General features: G+C 36.0%; 1 protein-coding gene across 11 annotated transcripts in view; it reads right to left on the bottom strand.

Moving 5' to 3' along the window:
• VPS13B (vacuolar protein sorting 13 homolog B) overlaps positions 1 to 21,904 on the bottom strand; it is a 797,029-nt gene that overhangs the window by 733,328 nt on the left and 41,797 nt on the right. For all 11 annotated transcript variants that reach the window (XR_012327282.1, XR_012327281.1, XR_012327280.1 and 8 more), the window contains exons 5-6: positions 6,685 to 6,852; positions 2,434 to 2,615 (exon numbers count right to left, since the gene is read on the bottom strand). Coding sequence is in view for 8 of the 11 variants with exons in the window: in XM_033843006.2 (XP_033698897.1) it covers positions 2,434 to 2,615; positions 6,685 to 6,852 (350 nt within the window). In the remaining 3 variants the exon portion in view is untranslated. The remainder of the gene's footprint in view (positions 1 to 2,433; positions 2,616 to 6,684; positions 6,853 to 21,904) is intronic.

Below are 21,904 nucleotides of genomic sequence, written 5' to 3'. Positions count from 1 at the left end.
ACAGTGGCATAATTACTTTTGAATTAATACTTTTCCATGCTTATCTTTACCTAAGAAGCTAATTCAAAAATAGAAGGGAAAAGTAGCAGAATTTAAACAATGTGCACTGTAGGATGCATAAGGAAAACAAAAACATACTCATGACTGAGCACTACCAAAGAAAAATGGGTGTATTTCATATATAAATAGAAACTTAAGTACAATAAAGCTACATAAAATAGCAAGTGTTTTATGTTTTAAAAAACGTAATGTAGGGCTTCCCTGGTGGCGCAGTGGTTGAGAGTCCGCCTACCGATGCAGGGGACGCAGGTTCATGCCCTGGTCCGGGAGGACCCCACATGCCCCGAAGCGGCTGGATCCGTGAGCCATGGCCGCTGAGCCTGTACGTCCGGAGCCTGTGCTCCGCAACGGGAGAGGCCATAACAGTGAGAGGTCCGCGTACCGCAAAAACAAAAAACAAACAAACAAAAAAAGCCTAATGTAAAAATAATACATAATTTATACAGCCATGCCCAAACAGGCACAGTAGTCAATCCCAGTGTTCAGACTTGGGGCTGGCTTTTCCATTATAGTACAAAAGCCTGTAATTCAATAATAAAACTTCATTCCACATTAAAATTTAGTTAACAAGATCACAAGTCACTGTGTGAATTCTTCTTCAAAGACAGATAAATAGGTAGACAGACAGACAAGAGGTAAAGAAAACTGTTATGCAATAAAAGAACACAAGATTTACACTTAAAGAGTAACTATACACATTAAAAATATTTACCAGTACCTTGAAGAACAAAATGAAGCAACTGACAAAGGATTAATCTCCAGAATATACAAGTAGCTCATGCAGCTCAATATCAAAAAACAAACAACCCAATCCAAAAATGGGCAGAAGACCTAAGTAGATATTTCTCCAAAGAAGATATACAGATTGCCAACAAACACATGAAAGAATGCTCAACATCATTAATCATTAGAGAAATGCAAATCAAAACTACAATGCGATATCATCTCACACCAGTCAGAATGGCCATCATCAAAAAATCTACAAACAATAAATGCTGGAGAGGGTGTGGAGAAAAGGGAACCCTCATACACTGTTGGTGGGAATGTAAATTGATACAGCCACTATGGAGAACAGTATGGAGGTTCCTTAAAAAAATAAAAGTAGAACAACCATACGACCCAGCAATCCCACTACTGGGATATACCCTGAGAACACCATAATTCAAAAAGAGTCATGTACCACAATGTTCATTGCAGCTCTATTTACAATAGCCAGGACATGGAAGGAACCTAAGCGTCCATCGACAGATGAATGGATAAAGAAGATGTGGCACATATATACAATGGAATATTACTCAGCCATAAAAAGAAACGAAATTGAGTTATTTGTACTGAGGTGGATGGACCTAGAGCCTAGAGTCTGTCATACAAAGTGAAGTAAGTCAGAAAGAGAAAAACAAATACCATATGCTAACACATATGTATTGAATCTAAAAAAAAAAAAAAAAGTGGTCATGAAGAGCCTAGGGGCAAGACGGGAATAAAGATGCAGACCTACTAGAGAATGGACTTGAGGACATGGGGAGGGTGAAGGGTAAGCTCGGACAAAGTGAAAGAGTGGTAGTGTACATATGGACATATATACACTACCAAATGTAAAATAGCTAGTGGGAAGCAGTCGCATAGCACAGGGAGATCAGCTCAGTGCTTTGTGACCAGCTAGAAGGGTGGGATAGGGAGGGTGGGAAGGAGGGAGACCAAGAGGGAAGAGATATGGGGATATACGTATAACTGATTCACTCTGTTATAAAGCAGAAACTAATACACCATTGGAAAGCAATTATACACCAATAAAAATGTTAAATAAATAAATAAAGCTCCTCTAAAAACAAAAAAAAAAGACATTACTGAAAAATTCCCATTGACATAAAATTGTAATTACATGTTGAAACCACAGATAAAAAGCTAAAATTTCCTAAACCAATAAACTAAGATATTAGATAAGCAAATTTAAGTCTTGCAACATTACCTAAGAAAGATAAGGGTCAATAACTATTGCTATCACATAAACAATTTATAAGGATTGAAATAAAGATTGATCTTCAGTCTACCATGGATATAAATACACTTTTTGATATGATCTCTTCTATCTACTTGAAGAGAAAAACACTAATCAGGTGGACAAACTAAAAAAGAAACTACAGTCACAAAAAAAAAGGTGTCCCCAAAATACCTCTATTAGAACACACAATACAAAAAGTTATAATATGTAACAATTAACATAAAAGTTATAAATAAAACATTTTTACAAAAAATAATGGTTTATATATTTATGAGGTTAATTTCTTCTTTGCTTTTTAATAATAATTAGCATGCATGAAAGTCAATAAAGTAGAAACATGCAACTCAACTATTAGAAAAAGAAACACCTACTTTAATAACAGATGGCATCTTGGAATTTAGGTTATCATATGTAAAATGCAGACGTGTTCTGAAGGAACATTTGTACAATAAAGGATCCTGGTAAAATTCTATTTTACCACTAGCATTTCGTTTATCAAGACAAACTGTACAGTCGGAAAAATTGATAACCTTTCTCAGCACCAGATCAGTTGCTAAAAAGGAAAGAAAAACATTTTAAGTAAAAAGTAAAGTTAGAGGGAAAAAAGTCAATTATTTATTAGTGTAACAGTAATAAAAATAATAGCAGAAATAAGATTAATAGCGCATTTAATACATGATGTCAGAACCTATAAAAGAACTTTTCATTTATTATATCATTTAAATCTTCCAACAACCTTAGGCACAATAATCCCCATTTTATGTACAAAGAATCAAATAGAGCCTAAAGAAACGAAGCAGCTTGCCCCCAATTTGCTTGACACCTAACTACAAATTTAAGACAAACTTTATGAAAAATTTTGCTACATTTCACTATCTGCAATGTAATATTAAATAACAATAATAAAATAAAATTCTTGGGCTTCCCTGGTGGCGCAGTGGTTGAGAGTCCGCCTGCCGATGCAGGGGACACGGATTCATGCCCCAGTCTGGGAAGATCCCACATGCCACGGAGCGGCTAGGCCCGGGAGCCACGGCTGCTGAGCCTGTGCATCCGGAGCCTGTGCTCCGCAATGGGAGAGGCCACAACAGTGAGAGGCCTGCGTACCGCAAAAAATAAATAAATAAATAAATAAATAAATAAATAAAATTCTTGAAAAACCACATTAAAAAAATATTTTGAGTAACAGTCGCTCATTTAACATTTATTTTACACTGAAAAACTTACTGCTACTCTCAAAAACTGCACTCTTCAGTATGGTAGCCACCATCGATACGGTGTTATTTAAATTTACCTATGAATTAACTAAAATCACATAAAACTAAAATTTCAGGTCCTTGGTTACATTAGGCACATTTCATGTACTCAAAAGCCACATACAGTTAGTGGCTAGGGTACTGGACAGTAAAAAATAAAACATTTCCATCATCACAGAATATTCCAGTGGCCAGCACACCTCTAAATAATAACTAATGAAGAAATTACAAAATTACCAGTAATGGTATAAAGTTTGTTTTCAAGGGAATAAAAATGGAAACAATTGCTGGTAAAGTATCAAACTAGAAAATAAAACCTTTAGCAAATTTATTCCTAACTAATAAGCAATTCCTAGGTGAACATTAGGCCCAAATCTACTTGGTCAGTGACTTTCAGCTAGCAACTATCCACATGCTATGGCCATGGGAATCTTCAAAACAATAAACTATACTTTCTATTTCTGAGTATATCCTGGCAACCTCTAATTAATTCAACATTTAATTTTCTTCTCTTTTTTTGGATTTAAATTTTTAAGAAGTATAAAGAGTATGCACATGTATGAAAACAGTAAAGTTTTATTCAGCCAATAAATTTCAAATTTGTCTGTTAGTTGAAAAAAACAAACACCATATAATTTCATTTTGAAATTAACTGAAATCAAATAAATGATTTAGTTATTGTTATATACATGTACATAAATTAAAGAAATTATCATAATAGGACAAGAAATGAAAGAAACCAGCTAGATGCTTCCTTCCCTCTCTTTATAATAATTATAATTCACTGAGTATTTGCTATTAGACACTACACTAAATCTTTTACATCCATTATCTCTTATAATATTTATATGGCTCTGTTTAAAAGCTGTGGAACAAAGGCACAGTAAGGGTAAATAATCTGTAATGTTAGACAGTTTATAAAGAGCAGAGGTGTAATTCAAACTCTGACAAGCTTACTCCAGAGCACATGTTCTTATCCATTATGCTATAAGAATATTAAGTGATCATATTTCAAGGATATCCTAGAAAATTTTTTGGTGAGAGAGGAAATTATTAAGCTTTGAAAAATATTTTTCTTCAACACAAATATAACAGGAACTATCTTAAAAAGGTACAAAATGAATTCTGGTTCTGGTACTTACTTTACATAACGTACTACAATTTAATCTATAAAATGAGGATAATAACTATGTCTATCTAACAAGCACTGTGGAAAATGATTCTGCATTATTTTGAAAATGCGAATATTTGCATATCCTCCCAACTAACAAACCCACTCCTAAGTACTATATATGCCCTAAAGAAATGCTTACATGTATGCATAATGTTTTCAAGATTCATCCATGTTTTAGCATGTATCAGGACTTCATTCCTTTTTACAGCACTTTTTTAAAGCAATTAAATGATAAAATTTAATACAGCAGTTAACTCTAGGAGGAAGCAAGGGAATAGGACAGGGAAAAATACATTGGAAGGGGCAAACTGTTAATGTTCTAGTTACTTAAAGGGTAAGCGTTCATTATACTGTGTTATAACAAGTGTATGTTACATAAATCCTTTTAAGTACCAAATGTTGAATTAAAAATTAATAAAAGGGGAAATAGTATCTACCTCAGAAGCTAAAGGATTCAAACAAGATAATTAACTAAAAAAACAACAAAAACAAAAAACATAAACAGCACCAGGCACAGCAGTTAACAAGCACTCACTCAATAAATGGAAAATACTCTTTGCTGTTTTTACCACCACCATCATCATGAGCTTTCATGTGGTATCATACTTGACTCTCATAAATACACTGGTAGGTTGGCAGCAATGATAATTCACATTTACAAATGACTTACCCAAGGTTGCACTAGGTTAGTGCTGGAGGGAAGATTTGAACCAAGATCCCCTAACTCCCAATTCAAGACTCTTTCTAATTCATTATAAATAACTTCCCAGAGTAATATTTGCTTTACTTCTATGTAAAAACTATAAATGACATTTCTTCCCCTAAAATTTCAACTCATTTATTCAATCCTGCATCATCCAGTTCTGTTTGTTTTCTGTTTTTCATAACTTTTTATTTTGGCATTTTAACCAAATATTTATTTCCACAGAGGATAAGAAGGAGGCATTGAAAATGTCTCAGAAACAAAATTTGGGCCCTTGCATATGCTCTTATTTATGCCTCACAACAGAGCTTCAAGATCAGGATTATTCTTCATTATTAAAATGTGAAGGCCAAACATTAAAGAACATACAAAAACAAAACTATATTCCAATTCTTCTAGTTCCTATTTGTATGCCCTAACAAGACAAGTTAAGTAACCTTGAGACTCAATTTCACTTTGCTTTCTTGTAACTAGGACTTAAAATAAGTAAATGAATATATGACTAAACGAATGAGAAAGGATATCACTTTATGGAATTGTAATGAGAATCTGAGAAAATGAATTTAAATAATAATAATAGCTCATTTTCTGAGTGCTGACTATGTATAAGACACTTTTATGCTGTGGTATATATTTGAGGAAACAAAGAAACAGTGAAGTGAAGTAACTCACCCAAGGTCATACATCTCTATGAAGTTGGGAGAGCCAGGATTCAAACTCAGGTAGTCTAACTTTAGTGCCAGCACCTTTAACAATTAGGTACAATGGCGAGTCACAAATAAAAGGTGTTCACAATAGTCTCCTTACTATACTTTCCAAAAATACCTACTGCTTACCCTATCAGAACATGTATCAACAAGTGTTGTGCCTTATTTAACTATTATGTCTTCTGACAAAACTAGGAAACAGCACTATTTTTTTCAGAACTCTAATTTCAAGGCTTGACACAGTGCCTACCTTCCATGTAGAACATAATAAATAAAATAATAATAAATATTTGGTAGTTATTAAATTATATTATTACTTAATAGTTCTTTTACTATAAGCAGAAGGAGAATGCAGCACATAATAAAGGAGGCTTTGGGATTATCCAAAAATCCCAAATATGCTCTGTAGTACACAAACCTAAAACATAAATCAGTCAGATACACTGTTTTGCCATTACTGAACTATGCAAAAGCAACATGTCCCCTTTCCTCTTTCACAAACATTCAAAATTTTAACTAAGTATTATTTAATTTTTATTCCTTCAACCCACAGCATTGTAAAATACTATATATAATATTTGAAGCAAGAAAGTGACCGGTAAAAAAGAATAAAAATTAATATAATTGTATGCTAAATTTTACATATGTGCATTTTTCCAGGCTGAAGGCATAAAGCTTTCATTAGATTTATCTAGGAGCCTGGTGGCCCAAAAAAAGGTTCAGAATGCAAGACAACTGTTTCAACAATAGAAAAAGCTATACTCTTCTTGACGTTTACTCACCAGAAATATCCATGAATGCACGATCCCACAATTCACCTACTGTATAGCATTCTGCAGAAGTGATGTTGACTGAAAGAACAATATCATCTTCAACATATTTTAGTATGAGATTATTTATAACAATATTTACGTTATTTACAACTCGTCTAATCAGACTCTGCACATAACCTATAAAATAGGGGAAAAAAGAAACCAATTAGAAGTTAAATCTATCAATAAATAATTATTCTTAAAATGTTACTAAACTTAATATATGTGAAAGACAGGTATCATTTATCATATTTTGCAAAGATGAAACTAACATTCAGATAAGTAAACAGGCTTGCCAAAGAGACACAGCTAATAAGTAGCAGATCCATCCCAACAAAAACCATTACAAAGAAGTTCTATATAATGAAGTTTCACATGCTAAGAGAAACCGTATAAGCCATACCTTTTAACAACATAATTCTAGATCCCATTCAAAGATTATCCTAATCTACAAGTACTTTGTCTGATTTCTGCCTATTTTATAAACACTTTCCCAAATGAAACAATGTTACTATATACTGATTATACAATACATAAGAGGAAGAAGAGCTTCTTTAAGGTTCTTTTTGCAGCTACTGTCTTGTCTTCCTACTTTAAATACCCATAAAGATATTCAAAAACAAGGTCTGGAGGAAGAAAGATAGAAGAAACAAGACCATCATAACGGATTCAATGATTTCCACTTACTAATGTATAATACTGAAACACGGAAAGGGGGAGAATATGACTGAGGAAGAAAACACAGAAAGTATTAGAGAAAAAGGGGAAAAAGAACACAATGAAGAAGAGAAAAGTAGGGAAAGAAAGAAAACAGATAAAGCATGATGAGAATTCATAATCTCACAAGTTTCTCACACAATAAATGTGTATATAGATATATTACTGAGGAATATAATTGAAAATATAAGTGAAACTAAACCTAAACAGCATTTAAAAAGACAAAGGAGAAAAAGATTAAAAACTTTATTCAAATGCATTTTCCACTATAAAACCTATGTAAAAAATAATAAAAATTTTAGCTATTTCATGAAATATCTGCTTGTATTCTTTAAATCAGAACTTTACTGACAAAATAGAATCAACTTCTGTCAGCAACTGACATTGTTAACACCTACACTGAAGCCTGCTAGAAGAAAGCTTACTTAAATTTATTCCACCACAAATGCTTGCAAAAACCAACTCCTTCATTAATTACCAATGGATACAAACAGAAAAGAAATGTAGAATGATTAAGTTCAAGTTTTTCTCATATTAGCAGCTTTTAGAGTGCCAATTACCATATGCTATAAAATTAACATACAAAATATCAATAAATTTAGGGAACAAATACTTTACGAGAGTAGATGCTAAAATGATGCTTAACAAATTACGCTTCCAAAAGAAATTCTAAGTATCAAAATGTTCAACCTTAAAATGTATATTTCCCCCATGCTATCACTACTCAAGAGAGATGTTAAAAATGAACAGTTTCGGGCTTCCCTGATGGCGCAGTGGTTGAGAGTCCGCCTGCCAATGCAGGGGACACGGGTTTGTGCCCTGGACCGGGAAGATCCCACATGCCACGGAGTGGCTAGGCCGGTGAGCTATGGCCGCTGAGCCTGCGCATCCGGAGCCTGTGCTCCGCAACGGGAGAGACCACAACAGTGAGAGGCCCGCGTACCACAAAAAAAAAAGAAAAAAAAAGGAAGTTTCTGAGAAGTCAAGAAGCATGACTAACATTGGTTTTCCTATTTCTGAAAAACCTGTCATCAATAGAGAATTCATAAAATCCTCTTAAGAGTTTGAGTTTTTATTGTCTCCCCTGCACCAGAAAAAAAAAAAAAACTCTCAGAGACAGAACCAGAGAAAACATATAATGCAAAGTAACGAAAGAAACATAATACTGTAAATGTACTGTAACTGACAGAAAACCTACTGATGGATTTTTCATCTACTTATTAACATCTTCTCTCAGTTTCTCATCATACAAGCTGAGATGAATAAGCCAAATCACCAAAGTAACAGAAACAAGTATCTAAAAAGAACTACTTCTACAGAAGACTATTTATGTCTTCGTATTAAAACACGCAAGGCCAAACAGGAACTAACCAACAGAATAAATGATACACTATCTCCTTAATCCCTCATAATAACCTAGTTCAAAGTTTGCTACAGAAAAATGTCAAAGAGCAGATCTGGGCTTCCCTGGTGGCGCAGTGGTTGAGAGTCCACCTGCCGATGCAGGGGACACGGGTTCGTGCCCCGGTCCAGGAAGATCCCACATGTTGCGGAGCGGCTAGGCCCATGAGCCATGGCCGCTGAGCCTGCGCATCCGGAGCCTGTGCTCCACAACTGGAGAGGCCACAACAGTGAGAAGCCCGCGTACCACAAAAAAAAAAACAGCAGATCTAAGAGCTCTCATCACTCCATACTCCCTAGGAATATATCTGTTCAAGTGAAATAACAGTAATTCAGGTCTATTCCACAAGCATCTGAAAACACAAGGTCACTCTGGGGATAAGAACCTCTAAGACGTCATATTAGATGGCTCTAAAACAACAGCCTCCTACTAGTCAACCTTTCCAGAAATTCTTATCATTATCCAACTCTCTCCCATCCACAAACCCCATTCCTCCAAACACATACATCTAATGCCCACAGGGCCAAAAAAAACACTATGAATTTTCATTGACTTTGCTCATGATCTTCCCTCTGTGTGGAACACTTTGTCCATTCTCCCATCTTGTTCAGGCCCAGTATGAATGTCCTCTGCCCTATATCCTCTTCTCCAATGTCCCTCACCCTACACATCAACATTAAGGAGACTGTATCACTTTTCTTGGGCTTATGTTACCTCATAAGCCTATCATTTGTATATGTTTACGTATAATTACCTTCTCTGTTAAACTATGAAATCCTAGAGAGCAAAGATTATATCTTATTTATTTATCTGATATGATTAAATTAAATAGTGTATGGCAAATACTTGGGTTACAAACAGACAGTACTTGTAATCAGTTTATCTTAACATGGTCACTAGGAAGCCAAGTTGCTCAAAAACAGAGATTCCATGGTTGATGACTTGGTTACAGCACCTAAAAACTTCCTCATCAAATTTTTGGTGTAAAATATTTTGGGGGGTTATGCAGCATAACATAGGCAACTTATAGTTACAGGAAAAGTTAGTTCTCTCTAATGTTCTTGCCTTTTTTGTAAGGTTGAAATTATTCCAAAACAAAACTTATTTAGAAGGTTAAGAATAAGGATTCCTTATTGGTAATGCAGTAGAGAGGTTCTATAATACAAGAATTTTTTTTTTTTAAATCCATCAGCTTTGGTAACTAAAAGATAACTTAGGGCAGTTACTGTAGGAGCTAAGGAAAATAGCTGTGAGTTGAAGATACTTATTACCAGTATCATTATTTGAGACAGTCAGAGAATTTCTAAACAACTAAGGAAGGGTAAAAAAGAGAAATAAGTGTAAGTACTTACAAGAAGAACACAAAATCACCATTACATGAAGATGACTGTTTTTTATACAGAAAATCCAAAAGATATAACTGAAAAATACTGAATATAGATCAGCTAACAAAATATAAAAATTTGCTATTCTTCATAATGAAATGAAAAGAGAATGGTTTAAAAAAATGATAATTCCAGCTAGCAATAAAAGATATGATAGCATTTTCCATCTATAAAAGTTTCAAAGAAATATTTTTTGATAATAAAAAACAGCACTGGACCAAAAATGTGCTTGTTAGAAGATACTGTTAACAAATTTTTCACAGGGAATAATTTGGTTACACATGCCAAAACCTTAAAATTACTCACAAATTTTGATTTTATAGTTGATAAAAATTTCTCCTAAGGAAATAAACAGAGGTGTGTGCAAAGATTTATCTACCAGTATGTTTGTTAAAGCATTTTACAAAACAGAAAATGAAAAATAACCTAAATAACAAACAAAAAGGGATTGATTAAACAAACTATGGAACAGTTACACAATGTAATACATGCCAATGATTAAAATAACATTATGAAAAAATTAATGTCCTTAAAACATGTTCCTAACATTAAAAAACACAAATTACAAAAAAAAATCTATATGTGTATGTGCGCGCGCGCACACACACACACACACACACACACACACACACACACACACACACAGAAACCAAAGTCTCTAAAAGGTTGTACATCAAAATGTTAACAGGTTCCAGGTTCTGGGTAAGATAAAGTAAGCACATTCCACTCCTTCTCACTAAAGGTAGCCAGAAAACCTGGAAAGAAAGTATGGAGCAGCTATTTCAGGACACTGAAAAGTAAACAGTAAGCACGAGAGAGGAAATAGAAGAATGAAAATCAGAGCTTACAAAGACAAAACAAATAATAAAATGGTAGAAGTAAATTCAAACATATCGGTAATTATTCTAATTTAATTGTATTGTGGCCAGAGAGGATGGTCTTTATGATAATGATTCTTTGAAATTTGTCAAGAATTCCTTTTTGACCAAGTCTTTTTCAATGTCTATACATATCCAATGTGTGCATCAAAAGAATGTACACTGTCTTATCTGCTGGGTGCAGAATTTTACATGTATCTATAAAATAATCTTGTTAATTGTGCTATTCAAAGACCCAGTTTGGGTATTTTTTTTTGTCTGCTTGATCTATCACATTTCGAACATAGGTTGTTAGGTACATACAAAGCCATCATATATTTTTTGGAGAACAGTACCTTTTACTATAATTCAGCATCTATTATATATGTCCATCAATACTTTTGCCTTAAGTTTTATTTTGCCTGATCTTTATGTTATTTTTGGATAGTGCTTGTCTACTATATGATTTTCCATCCTTTCATTTTCAATTTTTCTTACCTCTCCATTTTACCTCTGTGTTTTAGAGGCCACAAATACCTGGACATAACCACTCCTTTCTTTTAGTATCCCAAAAATATTAATTGTGCTTCCTTAGAGCTCCTCTTTGCTTTGGTTTTGCACTGTAGTTAGTAGTTTACAAAATCTCCTATACTAAGCCATTAATTCTCTAAGGGCAAAAATAGCCTTCAACTAGCTGCTCCAGCATACAGCAATAAAGATTTGGGGAACTGAACAGCCTGCCTCCACTAAGCAATGTTTTGAAACTCAATCTAATTAGAATGAAATAAAAGCTCTCCAGTTATCACTTTTTCTGTTATAAACAAAATATACACGTTAGATATATTGAAGGTTATTGACAAAAGCATAACATACTTTTAAAATGATCAATATATTAATGAGAAAGAACACCTGTATGGCAAAAATGGCTAGCTATCCATCAATATTTTGTGCTTCCCCTTCCAGAATGTAGAATTGTTTCTGAGATATGACTTCTAAGATATACATAACGTCCATGAAGACAGTTTTCCTCAATGAAATTTGAGAAGGATATATACCACTTCCAACCTGGGGATAGTAGGAAGTCGATAGGTCTTCTCCAGATTCTCCTCTTTAAAAAGGCTGAAAGCAGGTCTGCAGGCCTACTAGAGAATGGACTTGAGGATACGGGGAGGGGGAAGGGTAAGCTGGGACAAAGTGAGACAGTGGCATGGACATGTATACACTACCAAACGTAAAATAGCTAGCTAGTGGGAAGCAGCCGCACAGCACACGGAGATCAGCTCAGTGCTTTGTGACCACCTAGAGGGGTGGGATAGGGAGGGTGGGAGGGATATGCAAGAGGGACTAGATATGGGGACATATGTATATGTATAACTGATTCACTTTGTTATAAAGCAGAAACTGACGCACCATCGTAAAGCAGTTATACTCTAATACAGATGTTTAAAAAAAAGGCTGAAAGCAGTATAATTCAAAGCCTGGGTAGGGCAGAGCAGAGCCTCAAGATAAAAGGAAACTGGGCTTCTGACAGAACACTGCCTTGACTGGTACATAAAAAAAACAAACACTTTTGTCGTGCTAATCCCCTTAAATTTAGAAGTTAAGGTGTCCACCACTTAATATTAACTTAACTTACACATCTGGTCATTGTTTTTCGGTTTTTTTTTTTAAGTTTTTCCTGAAAATGTTAATGGAGAATGTTAAAAACAGTAAAAGCATAAAAATAGAAGAGGTAAAATAAGCTCTGAATTTCTTTTTCATTTACTACAAGGTTCTCTCTATTCTTAGATGTTCCAGAAAGGAACAGTGATTAGATAGCTGAAATTGCTGAGCTTCCCCACAGGCAAGTAGACAAGAAATGATTGTGCTATCTTCTATAAAAATACATTGCCATTTTTGGCTCAGGCTCTGGAACAGCTGATATATCACAAATATTCTTAAATTATCTGATACCCTCTCCAACTATTATTAAACTCCCTTCAAGAGATTTTTTTCAGAAAACCAAGCCCTAACAGCCTAAGGTGGCAAGCATTAAGCAAACACACACACACACACCCCTTCCATTTCATATTCAATATTTTCTGCAGAAAACAAAATCTTGAGTAAATGACTAATAATTTAATAATATATACCTCATGTATACCACAGGTATTGTAAAGTATAATAAAGTATTCCTCATCTACACCAAAATATCTAAGTTTCCAATTTCTCATCCACAAAACATAAGCTAGATCAGAGGCTTAGCTGGGGCCTATAGACAGACTTCAGTGAGTATGTGAATACCCCAAAGTCACATGCAAATTTTAAATGTGCCTATGTGGGTCTATAACTTTTTCAACAGATTTTCAAGCGTCCATGTCCCAAAAAAGATAGACTGCTAGACCAGAAAAATCAGAAGTAGCTTTATTCTACATTTCAATGACTCTATGATTCTGACTATTGATCTCTGAAAACCTGTGTGATTTTATGCAGTTCAGTTTTTATGCAATGCAGTAAATACATAAATGGCTATTATGAACCAGACATTGTATCAGATCGGAGCTGGCCAAATGAGGCTGTGCCATCTGTTGTTATAAATAAAGCTTTATTGGAACATAGTCACAAACATTAGTTTATTTACAGTTTATGGCTGATTTCACAGTACATCAAAAAAGTGGAAGAGCTGTAAGAGAAAATATATGGCTTGCAAAGCCTAAAATATTTAATAACTGGCCTACAGAAAATATTTCCTAACCTCCATGCTAGATGATGAAGATCAAAGATGTCTAGGTCACAACTTCAGACCCAGTGGGCAACATAATTTTTAATTTATCTATACCCTAAATATTTCCATTGCACCCTATGTGTGTGTACATAAATATACTGGGTTGGCCAAAATCTGACTGGTTTTTTCCATAATATGACTCTAGTAGTGCTTAGTTGCCTTTAACTTCATTTGAAACAATTTTTTTAAGACTGTATTGTGACAGCTGTCATATCAGCGTGCATTTAAAAAAAATAATCAAAATTGGTGAATTTTTGTGTAGCCATTTTAATACTGAAGACGGAAGGAAAAGAGCAACATTTTCGGCATATTATGCTGTTATTTCAAGAAAGGTAAAAACGCAACTGAAACGCAAAAAAAGATTTGTGCAGTGTATAGAGAAGGTGCTGTGACTGATTGCACGTGTCAAAAGTGGTTTGCGAAATTTTGTGCTGGAGATTTCTCGCTGGACCATGCTCCACGGTCGGATAGACGAGTTGAAGTTGATAATGATCAAATCGAGACATTAATTGAGAACAATCAATGTTGTACCACGTGGGAGATAGCCAACATACTCAAAATACCCAAATCAACCACGTAAAATCATTTGCACCAGCTTGGTTATGTAAATTGCTCTGATATTTGGGTTCCACGTAAGTTAACCAAAAAAAACCCTTTATTTTTCTTTTTTAAATTGTAGAACTTTATTTTTTTATACAACAGGTTCTTATTAGTCATCCATTTTATACACATCAGTGTATACATGTCAATCCCAACTGCCGAATTCATCACACCACCACTGCCACACCCCTGCAACTTTCCCCCCTTGGTGTCCATACATGTGTTCTCTACATCTGTGTCTCAACTTCTGCCCTGCAAACCGGTTCATCTGTACCATTTTTCTAGGTTCCACATATATGCGTTGATATACGATATTTGTTTTTCTCTTTCTGACTTACTTCACTCTGTATGACAGTCTCTAGATCCATCCACATCTCAACAAATGACCCAACTTCGTTGCTTTTTATGGCTGAGTAATATTCCATTGTAGATATGTACCACATCTTCTTTATCCATTTATCTGTCGATGGGCATTTACGTTGTTTCCATGACTTGGCTATTGTAAATAGTGCTGCAATGAACACTGGGGTGCATGTCTTTTTGAATTACGGTTTTCTCTAGGTATATGCCCAGTACTGGGATTGCTGGATCATATGGGAATTCTATTTTGAGTTTTTTAAGGAACCTTCACACTGTTCTCCATAGTGGCTGTATCAATTTACATTCCCACCAACACTGTAAAGAGGGTTCCCTTTTCTCCACACCCTCTCCAACACTTGCTGTTTGTAGGTTTTCTGATGATGCCCATTCTAAATGGTGTGAGATGATACCTCATTGTAGTTTTGATTTGCATTTCTCTAATAATTAGTGATGTTGAGCAGCTTTTCATGTGCTTCTTGGACATCTGTATGTCTTCTTTGGAGAAATGTCTACTAAGGTCTTCTGCCCGTTTTTGGATTTGGTTGTTTGTTTTTTCAGTATTGAGCTGCATGAGCTGTTTATATATTTTGGAGATTAATCCTTCGTCTGTTGATTTGTTTGCAAATATTTTCTCCCATTCTGAGGGTTGTCTTCTTGTCTTCTTTATGGTTTCCTTTCCTGTGCAAAAGCTTTGAAGGTTCATTAGGTCCCACTGTTTATTTTTGTTTTCATTTTCATTACCCCAGGAGATGGATCAAAAAACATCTTCCTGTGATTTACGTCAAAGACTGTTCTTCCTATGTTTTCCTCTAAGAGTTTTATACTGTCCGGACTTACATTTAGGTCTCTAATTCATTTTGAGTTTATATTTGTGTATGGTGTTACGGAGTGTTCAAATTTCATTCTTTTACATGTAGCTGTCCAGTTTTCCCAGCACCACTTATTGAAGAGACTGTCTTTTCTTCATTGTATATCCTTGCCTCCTTTGTCATAGATTAGTTGACCATAGGTGTGTGGGTTTATCTCTGGGCTTTCTATCTTGTTCCATAGATCTATGTTTCTGTTTTTGTGCCAGTACGATATTGCCTTGTTAACTGTAGCTTTGTAGTACAGTCTTAAGTCAGGGCGTCTGATTCCTCCAGCTCTGTTTTTTTCCCTCAAGACTGCTTTTGTTATTCAGGGTCTTTTTTGTCTCCACACAAATTTTAAGATTTTTAGTTCTAGTTCCGTAAAAAATGCCATTGGCAATTTGATACTGATTACATTGAATCTGCAGATTGCTTTGGATAGTATGGTCATTTTCACAATATTGATTCTTCCAATCCAAGAACATGGTATATCTCTCCATCTGTTGGTATCATCTTTAATTTCTTTCATCAGTGTCTTATAGTTTTCTGCATACAGGTCTCTTGTCTCCCTAGGTAGGTGTACTCCTAGGTATTTTATTCTTTTTGTTGCCATGGTAAATGGGAGTGTTTCCTTAATTTCTCTTTCAGATTTTTCATCATTAATGTATAGGAATGCAAGTGATTTCTGTGAATTAATTTTGTATCCTGCTACTTTACCAAATTCATTGATTAGCTCTAGGAGTCTTCTGGTGGCATCTTTAGGATTCTCTATGTTTAGTATCATGTCATCTGCAAACAGTGACAGGTTTACTTCTCCTTTTCCAATTTGTATTCCTTTTATTTCTTTTTCTTCTCTGATTGCCATGGCTAGGACTTCCAAAACTATGTTGAATAATAGTGGTGGGAGTGGACATCCTTGTCTCGTTCCTGATCTTAGAGGAAATGCTTTCAGTTTTTCACCACTGAGAATGATGTTTGTTATGAGTTTGTCATATATTGCCTTTATTAGATCGAGGTAGGTTCCCTCTATGCCCACTTTCTGGAGAGTTTTTATCATAAATGGGTGTTGCTATTGTTTTCTTTGTTTCTATTTCATTTATTTCTGCTCCGATCTTTATGATTTCTTTCCTTCTGCTAACTTTGGGTTTTGTATATTCTTCTTTCTCAAGTTCCTTTCGGTGTAAGGTTAGATTTTTTTGTTTGTTTTTTGTTGTTTTTTTTTTTTGCGATACACAGGCCTCTCACCATTGTGGCCTCTCCCGTTGCGGAGCACAGGCTGCAGACTTGCAGGCTCAGCAGTCATGGCTCACAGGCCCAGCCGCTCCGAGGCATGTGGGATCCTCCCGGACCAGGGCACAAACCCATGTCCCCTGCATCAGCAGGCGGACACTCAACCACTGCGCCACCAGGGAAGCACTGGTTAGATTGTTTATTTGAGATTTTTCTTGTTTCTTGAGGTAGGCTTGTATGGCTATAAACTTCCCTCTTAGAACTGCTCTTTTTGCATCCCATAGGTTTGGATCATCGTGTTTTCATTGTCATTTGTCTCTAGGTATTTTTTGATTTCCTCTTTGATTTCTTCAGTGAACTCTTGGCTATTTAGTAACGTACTGTTTAGCCTCCATGTGTTTGTGTTTTTTACGTTTATTTTCCTGTAATTCATTTCTAGTCTCATAGCATTGTGGTCAGAAAAGATGCTTGATATGATTTCAATTTTCTTAAATTTACTGAGGCTTGATTTGTGACCCAAGCCGTGATCTATCCTGGACAATGTTCCGTGCGCACTTGAGAAGAAAGTGTAATCTGCTATTTTTGGATGGCATGTCCTATAAATATCAATTAAATCTATCTGGTCTACTGTGTCATTTAAAGCTTCTGTTTCCTTATTAATTTTCTGTTTGGATGATCTGTCCATTGGTGTGAGTGAGGTGTTGAACTCCCCCACTATTATTGCGTTACTGTCCATTTCCTGTTTTATAGCTGTTAGCACTGGCCTTATGTAATAAGGTGCTCCTACGTTGGGTGCATATATAATTGTTATATCTTCTTCTCGGATTGGTCCCTTGATCATTATGTATTGTCCTTCCTTGTCTCTTGTACCATTCTTTATTTTATAGTCTATTTTATCTGATATGAGTATTACTACTCCAGCTTTCTTTTGATTTCCATTTGCATGGAATATCTTTTTCCATCCCCTCACTTTCAGTTTGTATGTGTCCCTAGGTCTGAAGTGGGTTTCTTGTAGACAGCCTATATATGTGTCTCATTTTTGTATCCATTCAGCAAGCCTATGTCTTTTGGTTGGAGCATTTAATCTATTCATGTTTAAGGTAATTATCGATATGTATGTTCCTTTTACCACTTTCTTAATGTTGGAGGGTTTGTTTTTGTACGTCCTTTTCTTTTCTTGTGTTTCCCACTTAGAGAAGGTCCTTTAGCATTTGTTGTAGAGCTGGTTTGGTGGTGCTGAATTCTCTTAGCTTTTGCTTGTCTGTGAAGCTTTTGATTTCTCCATTGAATCTGAATGAGATCCTTGCTGGGTAGAGTAATCTTGGTTGTAGGTTCTTCCCTTTCATCACTTTAAGTATATCATGCTACTCCCTTCTGGCTTGTAGAGTTTCTGCTGAGAAATCAGCTGTTAACCTTATGGGAGTTCCCTTGTATGTTATTTGTCGATTTTCCCTTGCTGCTTTCAGTAATTTTTCTTTGTCTTTAATTTTTGCCAATTTGATTACTATGTGTCTCAGCGTGTTTCTCCTTTGGTTTATCCTGTATGGGACTCTCTGTGCTTCCTGGACTTGGACGGCTATTTCCTTTCCCACGTTAGAGAATTTTTCAACTATATTCTCTTCAAATATTCTCTCTGGTCCTTTCTCTCTGTCTTCTCCTTCTGGGACCCCTATAATGCGAATGTTGTTGTGTTTAACGTTGTTCCAGAGGTCTCTTCGGCTGTCTTCATTTCTTTTCATTCTTTTTTCTTTATTCTGTTCCGTGGCAGTGAACTCCACCATTCTGTCTTCCAGGTCACTTATCCGTTCTTCTGCCTCAGTTATTCTGCTATTGGTTCCTTCTAGTGTATTTTTCATTTCAGTTATTATATTATTCATCTGTTTGTTTGTTCTTTAATTCTTCTAGATCTTTGTTAAACATTTCTTACATCTTCTCGATCTTTGCCTCCATCCTTTTTCCGAGGTCCTGGATCATCTTCACTGTCGTTATTCTGAATTCTTTTTCTGGAAGGTTGCCTTTCTCCACTTCATTTAGTTGTTTTTCTGGGGTTTTATCTTGTTCCTTCATCTGGTACATAGCCCTCTGCCTTTTCATCTTGTCTATCTTTCTGTGAATGTGGTTTTTTGTTCCACAGGCTGCAGGACTGTAGTTCTTCTTGCTTCTGCTCTCTGCCCTCTGGTGGATGAGGCTCTCTAAGAGGCTTGTGCAAGCTTCCTGATGGTGGGTAGAGCTGGCTGTTGCTCTGGTGGGCAGAGCTCACTAAAACTTTAACCTGCTTGTCTGCTGATGGGTGGGGCTGGGTTCCCTCCCTGTTGGTTGTTTGGCCTGAGGTTACCCAATACTGGAGCCTATCCAGGCTCTTTGGTAGGGCTAATGGCAGACTCTGGGAGGGCTCACACCAAGGAGTACTTCCCAGAACTTCTGCTGCCAGTGTCCTTGTCCCCACGGTGAGACACAGCCATGCCCCGCCTCCACAGGAGACCCTCCAACACTAGCAGGTAGGTCTGGTTCAGTCTCCCCTGGGGTCACTGCTCCTTCCCCTGGGTCCCGATGCGCACACTACTTTGTGTGTGACCTCCAAGAGTGGAGTCTCTGTTTCCCCCAGTCCTGTCAAAGTCCTGCAATCAAATCCCACTAGCCTTCAAAGTCTGATTCTCTAGGAATTCCTCCTCCCGTTGCCAGACCCCCAGGTTGGGAATCCTGACATGGGGCTCAGAGCCTTCATTCCAGTCGGTGGACTTCTGTGGTATAATTGTTCTCCAGTCTGTGAGTCAACCACCCAGCAGTTATGGGCTTTGATTTTACTGTGATTGCGCCCCTCCTACCATCTCACTGTGGCTTCTCCTTTGTCCTTGGATGTGGGGTATCTTTTTTGGTGAGTTCCAGTGTCCTCCTATCGATGATTGTCCAGCAGCTAGTTGCGATTCTCGTGTTCTCACAAGAGAAAGTGAGAGCATGAAAAAAACCTTCTTGACCATATTTCCACATGTGTTTCTCTACTGAAACGTAACGAAAACGTTCCGTTTTTAAAACCAATTGTCATGAGCTATGAAAAGTGAATACTGTACAGTAATGTGGAATGGAAGAAATCATGGGGCAAGAAAAATGAACCACCACCAACCACACCAAAGGCCAGTCTTCATCCAAAGAAGGTGATGTTGTGTATATGGTGGGATTGGAAGCTCCTCTATTATGAGCTCCTTCCGGAAAACCAAACAGTTAATTCCAACAAGTACTGGTCCCAATTAAAGCAACTGAAAGCAGCACTCGACAAAAAGCATCCGGAATTAGTCAACAGAAAACACATAATCTTCCATTAGGATAACGCAAGACCATGTGTTTCTTTGATGACCAGACTAAAACTGTTACAGCTTGGCTGGGAAGTTCTGATTCATCCGCCATATTCACCAGACATTGCACCTTCGGATTTCCATTCATTTCGGGCTTTATAAAATTCTCTTAATGGAAAAAATTGCAATTCCCTAGAAGACTGTTCTTTGCTTAAAAAGATGAAAAGTTTTGGAAAGATGGAATTATGAAGTGGCCTGGAAAATGGCAGAACGTAGTGGAACAAAACTGTGAATACGTTGGTCAATAAAGTACTTGGTGAAAATGAAAAATGTGTCTTTTATTTTTGCTTTAAAACCGAAGGAACTTTTTGGCCACCCCAATACATGTATTCTGAGTAAAAGGGTAAGGAGAAAAAAAGGGAAGAGACAATTACATGACAAAATCAAGAAAGAGGAAGCTATGCACTAGAACACAAAATTTATCTGAGCTTCCTAGAAAATAAGTAGAAAAAAACTTTAATGAAAAAATATTTAACAAGAAAAAACATACCCGTTAATTAAGAGGTCCTGAATAAATTAAAGCACAATACCCTTAAAGCCATTTTAGAGAAAATGCAGAAGCAGCCCACAGAAGGCTGGCTTCTTACAATGACCTTCAACAAAACCAAAGGTTGTACACTTCAGAGAGCACAGGACTAAATAATCCAGGTATGTAGCTGTATGTAGAAGTAATCTCACTTCTAAGCTAGATAAAGTACAGAGAATACTGAGGAAAGCATGAATGAAGAAAGAAATAAATGAAACATCCTTAAACTTTCTCTCTAAATAGGAATTGTCAACATATCTTACTGAGTATCCTAAGCCCACAATTCAAAACTATTAAAAGTAATTGAAGGTTCTGGCCTATATATCATTAACTGAAAGAAAATGTGTATGGCTCAAATCAGTCAGATTCAAACTCTTTTGACCTCTCTCCCAGTAAGAAATATTACATCATAACCAAGCAAAGCACACATATACGCATAAGTTTCTTGCAATATGATTAACCTTTACTGCATTCCCCACACCATGTGGTTTTCTATTCTATGCTACGTATTTTTTAAATGCTTGCCATGACCCACTAAATTGCTTTCACAATGCACTCACTGGTCAGGATGCATAATCTGAAAAAGACTGTTCCAGGTAACAAGACCAGAAATTGCAAAGAAAATACGAGATATTGACTTGTGTTTCTTTCCTGTTAGAGGGGTGCCCATCCTTCAAGATATAAAACAAACAACTATTCTCAACACCAAAACTTTTCTCAAAAAGCATCTCTGAATCTACGTAAATGTTTGAACTCCAAAATTATAACCACAGATGCTGGAAGAAGTAACTTTGCCCTAGAAAATTTTGAGAACAGGAATTCATCTCTACCATGAAAGAACCTTAATATAGGTTCTTTCCAGGTAAGATAACATTGCCAGAAATGAGTCCTCAAATAACCATATGAGTTAATCTTGAAATAAAAGGATTTACCATTATCCAACTGGACTGTCAAATTATCTTTTTTTTTTCCTTTGGCAATATTAAGTTTAGCTGCTCTGCCTTCCAGTAATTGTCCAACAAGTTCAGTTACTTCCTAAAGCAACTCCTTTAACTGTGATATTTGTCACAGCATAAAAGAGGATATGAGTCCTGTCAGGTAAGGCAGAAAAGCACCTGTTAACCCAAAAGCTACCTCAAGTAGTTTAGTAG

The sequence above is a fragment of the Tursiops truncatus genome, chromosome 17 (assembly GCF_011762595.2).
Source record: "Tursiops truncatus isolate mTurTru1 chromosome 17, mTurTru1.mat.Y, whole genome shotgun sequence".
Lineage (NCBI taxonomy): Eukaryota > Metazoa > Chordata > Mammalia > Artiodactyla > Delphinidae > Tursiops > Tursiops truncatus.
This window is presented reverse-complemented; position numbering and strand designations above follow the sequence as displayed.